Source organism: Mauremys reevesii, linkage group 1 (genome assembly GCF_016161935.1).
Source record: "Mauremys reevesii isolate NIE-2019 linkage group 1, ASM1616193v1, whole genome shotgun sequence".
Taxonomy (NCBI): domain Eukaryota; kingdom Metazoa; phylum Chordata; order Testudines; family Geoemydidae; genus Mauremys; species Mauremys reevesii.
The window spans coordinates 268,840,640-268,855,627 of NC_052623.1; the positions used below are offsets into that span (position 1 = coordinate 268,840,640).

Here is a 14,988-nt window from a genome sequence, read left to right on the forward strand (position 1 = left end):
AAGTGCATAATGGTGGTAGAATGTGCCCTTGAACGTTTAAAAGCGCGCTGGTGCAGTTTACTGACTCGGTTAGACCTCAGCAAAACCAATATTCCCATCATTATTACTGCTTGCTGTGTGCCCCACAATATCTGTGAGAGTAAGGGGGAGACGTTTATGGCAGGATGGGAGGTTGAGGCAAATCGCCTGGCCGCTGATTACACGCAGCCAGACACCAGGGCAGTTAGAAGAGCACAGCAGGGCGCGCTGCGCATCAGAGAAGTTTTGAAAACCAGTGTCATGACTGGCCAGGCTACGGTGTGAAAGTTCTGTTTGTTTCTCCTTGATAAAAACCTGCCCTCTTGGTTCATTCTGATTTCCTGTAAGCCAACCGCCCTCCCCTCCCCTCTTTGATCTCCGCTTGCAGAGGCAATAAAGTCATTGTTGTTTCAAATTCATGCATTCTTTATTAATTCATCACACAAATGGGGGAATAACTGCCAAGCTAGCCCTGGAGGGGTGGGGGAGGAGGGAAGCAAAGGGGTGGAGTAGTTGTAGGGGCACCCCCTAGAATGGCATGCAGCTCATCATAGAAGCGGGGCTCTGACCCAGAGCGGCCATTTGCCTCTCTGGTTCTTTTGTAGGCTTCATGCGGCACTGCTTTTTGTCTTTTGGAACAGAGTTCAGATAGCACAGATTCGTCTCCCCATACAGCGATCAGATGCAGTACCTCCCGTTCGGTCCATGCTGGAGCTCTTTTGCGATTCTGGGACTCCATGGTCACCTGTGCTGATGAGCTCTGCATGGTCACCTGTGATGATCAGCTCACTACGCTGGCCAAACAGGAAATGAAATTCAAAAGTTTGCAGGGCTTTTCCTGTCTACCTGGCCAGAGCATCTGAGTTGAGAGAAGCTGTCCAGAGCGGTCACAATAGAGCACTCTGGGATATAGCTCCTGGAGGCCAATACCATTGAATTGTGTCCACGCTACCCCAAATTTGACCCAGCAGGGTCGATTTCAGCGCTAATCCCCCCGTCAGGGAGGAGTACAGAAATTGATTTTAAGAGCCCTTTAAGTTGACAAAAATGGCTTCATCGTGTGGATGGGTGCAGGGTTAAATCGATCTAATGCTGCTAAATTCGACCTAAACTCATAGTGTAGACCAGGGCTAAGGACAAGATTATCAATTCCCCTCTGTGCCAAGGCAGTAAAGGAAAGGGGCATAAGAGCCCTCCTTATTCCTCTGCATGGGCTACCTGCATTGCCAGTCCATAGGCAGGGGAGAGAGCAGACTCTGTGGATTTGTGATTCTGTGCCCCAGGAAGGTGGGCAGGGAATGGGTGAAGAGGAGTAAGGAATAGGCAGAGCTTTGACGTTATCCCCCAACATGCTGGCCAGTGGAGCTGAGCCAAAGCAGAGGGGGATGAAATCTGTGCCTGCTGTAGGCCAGTAGAAGATGGCCTTCCTTTGAGAGCTAGGGGAGATCACGAAAGGAGTTGTAACATATAACATTATCTCAGAATGACTTTGGTTTATTGCTTAATTGGCAGCCCTACTAATTTTTAGCCCCACATCCTGGGACCCACAAGCCAGAGTCAGCTGACTCTGTGCCATGGGTTTTTTTATTGCAGTGTAGACGTACCTTTACACACATGAAGCCTGATCCAAAGCTCATTGGAGTCAATGCAAAGACTCCTCTTGACTTCACTGGGCTTCGGAATAGGCCCATGCTTAAGTCCGTGTACATGAGTAGTCCCACTGATTCAAGTCAGTCATGTGTGTTAGTGTTTGCAGAATCGGGGCATCAGGGTGTGTCTGCCCATGGAGCGGGGGTTACGATTCCCAGCTCGAGGAGACACTCACGCCAGCTCTCCTCGAGCTAGTGCCCTAACAGCAGAGTGTAGCTGTGGCAGTGTGAGCGGCAGGGGCGGCTCTAGGCACCAGCGGGCCAAGCGCCCGCTTGGGGCGGCATCCTGGGGAGGGCGTCATTTGGCTCCGGTGGAGCTCCCGCCGGCATGCCTGCGGGAGCTCAACCGGAGCCGGGGCGAGCGGACCTGCCGCAGTCATGCCTGCGGCGGGTCCCGTCTTCCGCGGCTCGGTTGAGCTCCGCAGGCATGACTGCGGCAGGTCCGCTCGTCCCGGGCTCCGGTGGACCTGCCGCAGGCATGCCGGCGGGAGCTCAACCGGAGCCAAATACCGCCCTCCCCAGGATGCCGGAGCCGCGGGAAGAGGGGACCCGCCGCGGGACTGGGGAAGGGCAGCGCAGCGCTCCGCGCTGCTTGGGGCAGCCTACTTTGTAGAGCCGCCCCTGGTGAGCGGCAGGAGATCTGCTAACCACCCGGAGTATGTGCCTAGGGTCTCAGATGGACACGTACTTGTGGTGGCTAGCCCAGCCTCAGGTTTTTGTTTTTCGATCCTCATTGGAACGAAACCAAACTGTGACATATCAAACCCCTCGGCTAAATGGAATTAGCTTTTTCTGCCCAGCTCCAGTCCGGACCATTTGTGCTTATTAAAGATCACATGGCCTTCTTTTAGAAGAAAGACTGCCTGACCCAGTGCCCCAACCCCTGGCAATTGAAGTGATTCTGTTTGCCTTCTACTCCTCAAAGGATTCCATCATTTCAATTTAGATACAGTTTTCTTCACTTCCTGTCCTAAACCACTGTGCACTTTAGCTGTGAATGGTTTCACCCAGAGGTTGCTGCTTTTTGGCAGAAGACAAAGTGATTCATGTGTGTAAAGATTGGATGGCCAGTTAGTAAAAATTTCGAAGTGCTTTGGGATGCATTTGGATGAGAGGTGCTGTGTAAATATAAGTTCATTATCATTATACCTTCAGTTCTTGGCCTTCCCCTGCTCCGGTATGCTGCCTGTATTATTTGAAGCCAGAGTCTCTGCAATCTGTCCCTTGCAGAACACCGACCAACAACGCTTCACCCGACCGAATCTTCATGCTGCACTATGCTGCCAGTCACCCTCACAGCCCAGGCAGCCGCTGAGAGCTAGCACCTGTTAATGCAGAGCGAGAACTGGGCGGGTCTATGCTGACTTGGCATATTAATGTTGTCCCCAGAATCGGTGCCAGCACTCACCAGCACTTTGGCCTTGGCCAAGTGAAGCATTCCCACCGTGCTCCCGATCCTCCTGCCCTGTGGTGGGTGTGTCTGAGGACTGGGCTATGCGCAGCCACCTCCTCATGCTCCAGCTGTCTAGCGAGGCTTGTGTGGCCTTCTTGTTCCCGTGCACCCCATCAGAAATGGAGAGGGTGTGGTCACTTGCGTGGCTGAAATTGCTGGAGAGAGAAGCACTGTGGGGGCAGTGGAGGCCAACACAGAGAGAGGTGAAAAACAAAAACCAAGACCCAGTTGCGTCCCCTGGGGATATCATACCACTTCCTCAGGGATGGCCCCGTTCCTTTCCCTGATTTAAATCCATGCCCAGTGGGCAACTTCCCCTGGCTGGCTGGCGCCCTATGGAATGGGGTCCTGCCCAGTTGCCTTTAGGGCCCAACTCTGGCTCCCCACAATGGTGCTGTAGCCTGTCAAAAGAAGGCACGGGCATACCAGGGAGCAGTGAAGGAAAGAAGGAGAAAGACCAAAGGGCTCCTGAACAGGAAACTGGTGGTTTGCAAGAAACGGTGGAGATTCAGAGAGGGGGGTCACCAGAGTAATCAAGTGGGGGTGCAGGTCGGCAGAAGGCAGGGGGCGGAGAGGGATCAGTATATATATGAAGGCAGTGGGGAGAGGGCAAGACGTAAATGTAGAGGAAGCTGATGCTCAGAGGGAGCGTACAGCACCAACACTTCTTTTTGTAGTGCCTTATCACTGGGGAATCTGGATACCTTGCCTCAGGAGACCATTGTGATGGAGAGGAAAGCATAAGGGTTATCAGGGCAACGGTTACCATTTGGGCTATGAGAGGACACTGGAGCATTGTACAGAATGAGTTTTCAAAGGTCTCAGGAAGCAGACTCTTTGGGGTATTCCTCCCCAGCTGCTTCCTGGCCTCTTCGCTTAATTTTTTCCTGCCAGTCTCTCTCCCCATGTACTTTTCTCTCACTGTGTTTTTTTCTCATTCTCATTCTCTCTCTCTCTCTTTCTTTCTCTCACCAGGTCTGTGCCTCCCTCTCTCTCCTTGTCTGACTCTCCCTCCCTCTCATCCGTTGTCTTTCCCCCCATCTCCATTTGTCCTTTTCCATTGGCAGAGCAGAAGCCACACTGGCTCACAGCAAGGACTGAATATGAAAGGGACAATGACCTTTTCTAAGGCAGCCTTTGAAAACAGCCGTTCCCTGAGAAGAGAAAGGAAGAGGGGCTGGGCAGTCCAGAGAAAAAGGGGGAAGGGAGGGCATTAATGAAGCAACACTCAGCAACCAAACAGGCTTCCAGGGCATCAAATATGAAAAGGTTTGCTCTTCAAGGGGAAGAAAAGCAAGAAGCATGAAATATTCATGAGTGCCAGGTGTGGGCTATGAAAGGCGTCTCACCCTCCCCACTCACCCTCTCAGGAGGACTGGGGGGACACGCAAGGCTGTGTCTGCTGCAGGCAACCAAGGGAGGATTCTAGCTGGCTGTTTTCCCCCAGAAGACAGAGCTTGTGAAATGTTAGATAATAGTCCTCTACCACCCACCCATGCACACACCCCTGCGTGCACACAAAGGGGGAGAATGGAAGAGCATGCCTGGCAAGTATTAGCCAGCTGAGGCTACTCTCAGGGGGGTGTCCCCAGGACTCAGACTATGGGCAGAATGGAAACATCTCACTGACTCCAACATGGCAGTGCTTCGTCAAACCAGGCAGGACACCCTGCCATGAGAGCAGGTGGCGGGTGGAGGGGAGAGACAGTTACAAGAGAAGGAACCTTTTAAGAAAACAAAACCAAAATCCACTGACAAAAGCCAATATTTTGGGAAAGTAGCTGAATTCTCTCTTGGATTTGGACAGAGCAACTCTGCTCCTTGCTCTGGAGGAGCCTCAGGGCCCTTTCTGACAAGCTTCTGTCAACTTCAGAGAGTCCATGGTTCCCTCCAGACAGTTCCTGTCAGCCCCAATTAGCTTGGCCGTCACAGCTGAAACCTTCCTGAGCGGAAACACCTGGCATGTGCCAACCCTTGGGAAAGCAGAACCACGGTGAGCGATCCAGAAAGAACAAAGCAGGGGGCGTATGCTGCAACTTGCATGCTAAGCTAACAGAGCATGTGCAGAAGAGACCACGTACCCTTTAAAAACAAGCGACTAAAGCCCAATACATTTCTTTTCATGGCCCTCAACACTCCAGTACCAAAACTGATGGAGGACACTGAACTGGTGCGAAAATTCTATTCCACTCAGGTTATTATACCTTTCCCCATCACCGTGGTAGCTGGGCACCTTCTAGGAGTGCATTAATGGACATGACTAGCATCTGTTGTATCAAAAGGAGAAGCAAGATTTGAGGCAATGAAGCCTTCCGTTTGTTCAGTATCCACTGGTTCAAACAAACCAGGCAGAAGAGAGTATAATTTTCAGTTCTCATCTTAACAGCATGATGGGCCAAACTACCGGTTTGGATTTTTGTGGAAGCCAAAGCAACTATCTTCCCCATCAGCATTTGGGACACAATGATCTGCAGGGGCACTGGGATACATAATTTTGCTGAGTCCAATAGCCACTGCAGAATCTGAAGCATAATTCTGTCCCTCATCTAGGCAATGTGTCCCAATGGAATATGCCCAAGTGTTCCCTCCTACCATGCCCCAGCGTGCATGGCAATTCACAGGGATGTCATTGGGCTGGTTGGACTTTTCTGTAGTCTGCTCTTTGGTGGGAATTTTCAGAAACCAGAGACTGGGTATAGAAGTAGGCAATATTTGGCTAGACAGAAGCAGAGAGAGATGTTCGCCTTTTCTCATGCTATCCCCTGTGACTGAAACAGCGTCCCTGTCCCCAGGCACAGTGCAACCTCACTTTCCTGAGTCAAACCCTACCTCAAAACTTGCTTCTTTCCTTGCTGATCCCCAGCCTTCATTCCACACACGGCCCACAAATGTTTATAGGTTAAATTCATTTAAAACAATCCAAAGAGGCACTAATGAGCCGTGTAACTAACACATCACAAATGCACCACAACGCCAATGAGATACCTAGATGATATTTTCATCCTCTGGACAGATGATTTAAACTCCCTCACAGATTTCCACTACAACTATCACTACCTGTCCATTAAATTCTTTCTGGAACACTCCTGCACCAGAATCAACTTCCTGGATACCACAATCAGCTTCAACACTGGAACCCTATAGACAGCTAGATACAAGAAACCCATGGATCACCACACCTCTCTTCACAGATCCAGGAGCCACCCCAGACACACCAAGAAATCTGTTATCTACAGCCAGGCACTCAGATACCACAGAATATGCTCTGAGGAGACAGTCTAGGGTATACACTGTAATACACTTAAAACCACCTTCACCAAACAAGGATACTCCACCAGAGAAGCAGATCATATCGTGGAACAGGCCACCCAAATACCCCAAAAGAACCTGCTCCAATATGGAAATAAAACCCTCTCCAACCACACATTCCTAGTTGTCACCTACCACCCCACACTGGAACCCATACCGGGTGTCATCCAACAACCACAACCCCTACTTGATGAGGACCCCATCCTGAAAGAAATCTTTCCTGAACCTCCTTTTCTGGCCTTCAGACAACCCCCCAGCCTCTCCAGATTCATCATCAAAAGCAAGCTCCTTACAGGCCAGACACACCAACTCGAAGCAGCCCCAGATCCTGCCAGAACAACAGGTGCAAAACCTGTAGACATATCTCCACTGCTACAATGATCAACACCTCCCCGACACACCTTTCAAGATCCAGGAGTCCTACACATGCCTATCACAACATGTGGTGTACCTCATCCAGTGCATTATGGGTATGGGCTACACAGGGATAAATGCCCTGAGGTGCAGCCCTCCACGCGCACAGGGTCCCAGAGCTCGAGCTCCATCCCAAGCCCAAAGGTCCATACAGCAATCTTTCAGCCCCAGAGCCTGAGCCCTGCAAGCCTGAGTCAGCAGATGCAGGCCAGCGGTGGGTTTTTTATCCCTGTGCAGACATACCCAAAATGCCCCATTAGCAACTATGTGGGTGAAGCAGACAATCACTACACGCTCAAATGAACTCACGCAGAAAAATGATAAAGGACAAAAGCATCATATCACCCGTGGTTGAACACTTTTCACAACACCATCACTGTGTATCTGACCTCTTAGTCCTTGTTCGCAAAGGAAACCCACACAACACTTTCAAAAAACGAGCCTAGGAGCTTAACTTCATAACTCTGCTAGACACTAAAAATCATAGACTGAATAGAAACACGGGGTTTATATCTTATTACAACAATCTGTAATCCACTCACAACCACTCCTCCAGCTGCCTTTCCACACACACACCCATTCTTGTCCCCCCTATGACTGGAGGGATGTTAATGGGGGTCCCTTGAAATATGTGTTAAGTACTTATGCTAAACAATCTATTCCACCTTGCATTTAGCTGTGATACCCCGAGGGCAAGTCTACACTTAAAAATGCACCGATGCAGCTGCGCCACTATAGAATAGTGCTTTAATGAAAGATGCTCTATGTCGACAGGAGAGAGCTCTTCCATGGGCATAGTTAATCCACCTCCCTGAGAGGCAGTACCTGTGTTGGTGGGAGAAACCCTCCCCCGACATAGTGCTGTTTACACAGAAGTTAGGACAGTAAAACTGTATCATTCATGGGGTGTGGATTTTTCACACCCCTGAGCGACATAGCTATTCTGATATGTCTGTAGCGTAGACCAGACCTGACTATGTTTCCCAGACCTGAAAGAGAGCTCTGTGTAAGCTCAAAAGCGTGTCCCTCTCACCAACAGACATTTGTCCAATAAAAGATATTACCTCACCCACCTTGTCTCTCTACACATCATCTGACATTTCATTGTTGCATGCTCAGTCCAGAGTCCCTCGCAAATGTTTTCATTATTTCTTACTGTGTTAAGTCTGTGTAATTCCCATCTTGATGAGGAGCCTGGCAGGAAGCTGGACACAGGAGAGGCAGGTAGATTTTGGAATCTGCCTGTGTTCCATTGGAACTTCAGCAAAATTGCACGATCTGTGAAATGTTTCCATTTCACCAATTTGGCAAATTCTGACAAAACAGTGTTTCCCCTGAATCTCTCTGACCAGCTGTAATCAGGACCTCAGGTCTGTGGCTCATCTGAAAGTTAGCACCATCCCCCAAATACCAGGATGGAGCGTTGGTTTAGCAGTGACTCAATGGAAAGGCAGTCGATCACCTACTGCATTACCTGCACAGCCTCCTATGAGGCCTGGGTTTCCCTGAAGGTCTCTCATCTACGTATTACCCAACCTGACCCAGTCTAGCTTATGAGAGCTAATAAGATCACAACGTGTGGCAGTATTGTTGCTGGAAGCACATTGCACTGTGGTGAGGGGGTGGAGTTGTAAGTCAGTAATGCTGTAAAAGGATTGCTTCCAGAGACCGGGAGGCCAGGGTGACTGGCAGCACACAGCCCTGTGGCTTGACTGTGGGGCTTTGTATTATTACAAATCAGGAAACCAGATACGGGCAAATACCCTCAGGCAAGAGGCTGGAGCTGTGACCCTGTGCTAGTGAATTATTTGATGCCTTACTAGGCTTGAAGATGACTAACCAAAGACTAATGGAACACACGGGCATTCAAGAGACTGGGGCTTTGCAACCACCCCAAGACTTATGCTTATTAAGTCCAGAGGGGACTGTTCAATCATTCCTTCTACCCTCTCCTTCTCAAGCATATTCCCCCCAATACTGGAATTCTGCACTCCACCCCCACCCCCCACTGCACACACAGACCAATGCCTGGGTGAACATGTAAAGCCCTGTATTAACTCATCAAATCACACATAGACATGCTCTCTACTCCCTCCAACAGTGGAACCAGAAGGAAAGGAAATTCACCGTCAGAACCCCCTCTGCTGGCTTAGGACCTCACAAATAGTAAGGCCGGAACACACACCCGGTCAACATAAAATATATATACTCCTCACACCCATACCATCTTGTCACATAGATACACATACCTGTCCGCCTCATGTACATGCCTCAAACTAGGTCCACACCCTCTCACCATACAGATACAATTCTCTCCTCCTCCCACCTTCTTACTCAGTTATAATAAACATCTCCACTGGTACAAATACATCTTAATCCTCATCCACCCTTGTTGCCCACATACGACATTTCTCTAGGTTCCCAGCATCCTCTCCTCCTGCAGTAGGAACAAAACAACACAGGAAACTGAGACATAGTGTAAAGCACAACTTGATGTGGCTAATTACTTGACAGTGGGCATAAAAGAGGGATTAACTGGTGCCTCAAGGGGCTGTTACTGAATCCTAATCTTATTTTTCCCTCCCCCTTCCCCTTCCACTGCCATCTGAAGTAATGAACTAGTTATAAATATCTAATTAGCTAATTATATGCTGGCCTACATGGAGCATCTTGCGTGATGGAATTCCCTGGACCCCTGGAGGAGGGAATCTCAGCGGAGGACGGGGGGAGGAATGTGTGTGTGTGTATGTGCGTGTGTGAGGAGTGGGGGGTGGTGGGAGGGAGAAAGTGCTTGTTTCATGCTCCGAATGATTTCTAGAATTTTGGCATCCTTGGAGACCAGAGGAAATGTAATTAATTTAGCAGCAGAGGGAGGCTGGCCTGACCCTGCTGGTCCGAAAACAAAACCACCAAAATTCTTCACTCAGTAATTTCAACAGAAAATTGTTTTGTTATGAAATGTTTGCACTGGTCAGAGGTGCTGTATCGACAGCCCTGAATGCCCTGTTTTGCCAGAAACAGGTTCAGCATGGGCGGCAGCAGTGAAAGCTTCCTTCATACAGTACCCTCCAGTGTGGCTCAGCCCTGTCGTGGAGGGACCACTAGAGAGGAGAACGGAGATTGGTTTCCATGAGCTCTGTGTGGCTCGAAAGCTTGTTTCTCTCACCAACAGAAGTTTGTCCAATAAGAGATATTGCCTCCTCCACTGTGTCTCTTTGATGAGGCTGTCATTGAGAGGGCCAACCCATGCCAGTTTGTTGAGGGGTTTGTGTTTGTGTGGTGTGCATACTCATCCCACAAGGAATTGGGCTCGGACTCATTTCTCACGGGTCACCGGGCAGCCAGCAAGCAGTTATGACTGTTAGTCCCTGCCAGCTGAGGCTGGGGTGGTTGATCTGCATGGATTTCAGGGCTGTTTTTTCAACTCATCGCCCTTCTGTGGGAAAGGAAGAAGATGGAATATTATATAAAATGGTGATTGTGTCAAAAACCTCCTAGGAAGATAGGACTTGCAAGGATCTCCTGGGTCATGGAGTCCAGTCCTCTGCTATTGCAAGCAACCCCATCACAAGCTTATCATCATCTTTCCTTTCTGGGGCTATAATGTGAGGCTCGGGGTAAAGAGGATGTTGAACAAAAATGGTTTTATCCCATACCTGTCATTTGGGAGTGGGACCCGGGGGAGCAGTGATCATACCTGAGTGACCCAGCCTGATTTGGACAATAATGAATTTCCAATCTGCCTGTTTTATTTTCATTTAAATTTTTCTCGCTGTCTTTTTTTCCCTCATTTTTCCTTTTACTCTTCTCTCTGCTTCTCCCTTTCTCTCTCTCCATCCCAATCTCTCCTCCTCCTGTTCTGCCTCTTCCCCACCTGCAGGCATGCGGATCCTGGTGAATTTGCTCCTGGACACCCTGCCCATGCTGGGGAATGTTCTGCTTCTCTGCTTCTTTGTCTTCTTCATCTTTGGCATCATCGGCGTACAGCTGTGGGCTGGTCTGCTCAGGAACCGCTGTTTCATGGAGGAGAACTTCACAATGTGAGTGCACGGGAGATAGCTACCCCCTTGCCCTGTCTGCTGTGGATTCCTTCCTTCCCCACCCTACTCTTTACTTCCTTCTCCCTTCTCTCTGTCACTGAAGATTTCCAGAGGCTGTGCCAAGGGTGCTAAAAAATCAAATGCTTCCCCGTTTCCACCCTTTCCCCCAGCAGAAAGGTTCCTGTTTCCTTACACGCACACACCTTCTGAAAGCTACCTCTGCCTATGGAAGGGACCTGTCAGCATAGTGGGCTACAGCAGCATTCCTCTTCTGCATCAGCCAGAGCAATCTTCATTTCTGGGATCCCACTGCTACCTCTCCCATCCCCCTGGATTTCACGATATCAGCTTGAACTGTCCCAATGAAAAGAATCTCATCTCTGCAGTCAAGAGGCCCCGTCTTCCATTGCCTTGCACCTTGCAGAGTCACTTCCACCTATGCAAAAGGGATGCAGGATGCTACGACCTTGATACTGATCTGCCTTCTGCACAAATCAGAATGGGGAGGAGGGCAAAGAGGCCTGCAAACCTTCTTCGCAGCCGCCAGACTCTTGGGCGAGCTGGGGACTGGTCCAGCCCTAATTACGTCTGGCTGCCCACAGCCTCAAGCGATCATTCCAGTTGCCAGGAATATTTACGAGAATAATTAAAGGATTAGAAGACAGGCCTTATAGTGGTAGACCCAAGGAGCTTAATGTATTTAGCTTAACAAAGAGTAAGTTCACTATGGCTTGATCATAGTTTGTAGGTACCTACACAGCGAACAAGTATTTGATAATGGGCTCTTCAAGCTGGCAGACAAAGCTCTAGGCATATGTGGAATGTCAGACAGGATCTCTGAGCTCCACGGCACATGCTTAAGAGAGATCAAGGTGCTCTACTCAAAGAAGGGAAGGATGGTCCAGTGGGTAGGGCACTGGCTTAGAATGTGAGAGACCCAGCCCTGCCATGGACTTCCTGTATGACCTTGGGCAAGTTACTTAGTCTCTCTCTGTCCTCAGTTCCCCCTCAGTAAAATGTGGATAATAGGACGTTCTTACCTCACAGGGATATGGTGAGGATAAATACATGGGGGGGGGGGGGGGGGAATTGTGAAGTGCTTTGGGATCTACTGATGGAAAGTGCCATATAAGAAATAGGCATAATTAGTATTATCTATGGTCAGACAGAGCATGTACAGCTCCATTCACTTCCTCAACTTATGTGGGTGATCAGCACTCCAGTCATCTTGCATGGGGGGCGGGGGTAGAGCACCAGTGCCAGACTGTGTCAGTGCCAGGCTGCCGCAATCCCTCCAGACACTTATAGTCTTCTTTGCAGCTTAAACTGATCTAAGGCTTTAAAATGTCTTAGCCCCTTAAACAAAGCTAAGGCCTTAGATCAGTTTAAACTGCCTAAAGATCTGAAATGTTGGATCAATTTAAATTGTTTAAACATTTTAAGTCCCTGGATCATCTTAGACTGAAAAAAATATTGCAAAAACACAGTTTAGGAGGCAGCAATGGGACTGGAGGGCTAACCAGGGGGTGGAAGCTGCTTAACACTGTCTTACACTGTGCATTTATAAGGGAAAATGCATAAGCAGGACTTTGTTCTTCTCTCATGTGCACCAGTGTAAATCAGGAGTAACGCCGATGAGACAATGGAATTACACCTGTGTAGAGCTACTGTAGCTGTGAGATGAATCAGACCCACAACCTGCACAACCATCAGATACTAGTTCATCTTTGGCTGACTATTGCTGGCTAAGTCTACAGAGTCTCAGTTTACTAATGATATTAATATGCACTGATATGCCATTATAAATTAGTGTCTATTAGTTATAGAATTAAGAGCTTTTATTTTTTATTTTTTCCTTTTTTGTTTTTGACACGTTCCCATCCACCACAATATTTAATGCAAAAAAATCTATATTAATGCAACATTCAGATTGGGAAGACTGGAAATGCACGAGTTAAGGTTGAATGCAAAATCCTAAATCTTCTCCCTTTCATTTGCTCATTATTGTCTAGTCATAAATTAGGTGAGCACAGATTATTTCAGATACATGTGTATTTTGAAGGTTGTAGAACAGATTGTGTTACTGCAGAAATATCATGTGATCTTGAAATTAAAAAGTTCTCTGGAATATTTACACACAAGGGGTCAGAGTTGGTTGTTCAGTTTTAACTTCTTCATTTACTGACTCTTGAGAGCTTAATTGTGCAACTTTAACTATGCATTAACGGGGGGTTTGTACTTTATTATAGAAAGTTTACTGCCAAATGTTATCAAATTGATGGTCACACTCACAGGCACATCACCATGTAGCCCTGTTCATTTGCTTTACATTGCATCAGTTGTAGGCTTTGGTGCCAACTGGGTGGGAGAGCTGACTGCACAAGATCCCCCCCTTGTTCCCGAGAAAATTAAAACTTTCCTTTGGCAGCTGTAAAATCTCCTTCCCATTCCCCAAATCTGCTGGTGGTGGGATTTGTTTTGGGACGGTGCAGTTTGACCCTGAACAGGGCTCTACAAAACCAGGGACCAACTCAAGAAACTTCCCATGTCTCTACTCAGCCCCTCACCAAAATAGATCTGAAGCCCCCTTGTATGCATATTTCATGCACCAAAGTGGGAGTTCCCAGTACCACAAATGTCACTAAGGTGCATGTTTGTCACAGTAACTTCATTAGCACGTTTTTCCTCTTCCTAGACAAGGTGACATCATTCTTCCCCCCTACTACCAACCCGAGGAGGACGATGAGATGCCCTTCATCTGCTCTCTGTCAGGAGACAATGGCATCATGGGGTGTCATGAGATCCCCCCGCTGAAGGAGAGGGGCCATGAGTGCTGCCTGGACAAGGATGACTATTATTACTACAACTCCATCCGGCAGGAGTTCAATGTCAGCGGCGTGTGCGTCAACTGGAACCAGTACTACAACGTGTGCCGCACAGGCAATGCCAACCCACATAAGGGTGCCATCAACTTTGACAATATCGGCTACGCCTGGATCGTTATATTTCAGGTAAAATAAGGTTGGCTTCCTATTCTCAATCCAGGTTTGTGACCAGATTCTTCTCTTGCCCCCATACTTTTTCAGCCCCTAATTGAAATGAGTTAGGCTCCACATTCCAACTCTTGTTGTGTTTCTCCCTACGGATTGAAAAGGAGGCTGAATTTGTAAGCCAAACCTAGGTTCTAAGAACCCACTCCAGGTGGGAACTGAAATCCAGGCCTGTTTCTTCTCCTCCCCATTCCAGAGCCCGTACCCAGAGTTCAAGCCAGAGGGCACAGAAATCCAGTTCAGGTTTTCTTTCTTTTTGTTCCAGGGAAACAAACCATTTGAATGAATATAAATTGGTGACTAGTGCAGTTCCAGATTATGTCTAGACTGCAGTCACGGGGTGGGATTACAGCTCGAGCAGACACACCTGAACTATCGTTAATCTAGCTAGTTCGGATCCTGGAGCTGTGCACATCTGTCAACAAAGTCTAGCTCTGCAAGTAGTTACCCAGGGTTCTGGGTGAGTTAGTACAGCCTTCACTGAAGCCCATGCGGCCACAGCTTCACTGCTCCAGTACTTAACTAGTTGGGGTATGTCTACTCGGGCTTCAGTTGCATCCCATGTGTATACAGACCTACTCTTTCAAGCTCTGTTAGCATGTCTCTTCACCTAGGAGAATCCCATTGATATTCTGACCTGGAAATTTGGCCTTCTTGGAATGGATTCATTTTCTCATCTTTGTTGAGGTTTGAATCTCCTGCTCTGCTCACCAGCGTCAGCCTGTGCCACGTGTAGAAATGAATATCCCAGATGTTGAATAAATCCAGGAGTCCCCCATCCTGTCTATCTCTCTTCTCTTTGCAGGTGATCACACTGGAAGGGTGGGTGGAGATCATGTATTATGTGATGGATGCTCATTCGTTCTACAACTTTATCTACTTTATCTTGCTGATAATCGTAAGTACAGGGTGGCCTCTCACCCTAGTAGAATCCTATTTTATGACTGGGAGTGTTCCAGCTTTTCAAGCCAAGGGTCTGAGAAAGGGCATATATTCTGTAAACAAAAGGTATTGGATGGCGAAGAGTTGTAACCAGTCTAGTCCAGGGAGCTGAG

The 14,988-nt window shown here is 48.3% G+C and overlaps 1 protein-coding gene across 1 annotated transcript in view; it reads left to right on the forward strand.

Moving 5' to 3' along the window:
- The window catches only part of CACNA1I (calcium voltage-gated channel subunit alpha1 I), a 113,767-nt gene that overhangs the window by 36,650 nt on the left and 62,129 nt on the right, over positions 1-14,988 (forward strand). The window contains exons 4-6 of the mRNA XM_039488959.1: positions 10,724-10,883; positions 13,579-13,894; positions 14,739-14,831. Coding sequence (XP_039344893.1) covers positions 10,724-10,883; positions 13,579-13,894; positions 14,739-14,831 — 569 coding nt within the window. The remainder of the gene's footprint in view (positions 1-10,723; positions 10,884-13,578; positions 13,895-14,738; positions 14,832-14,988) is intronic.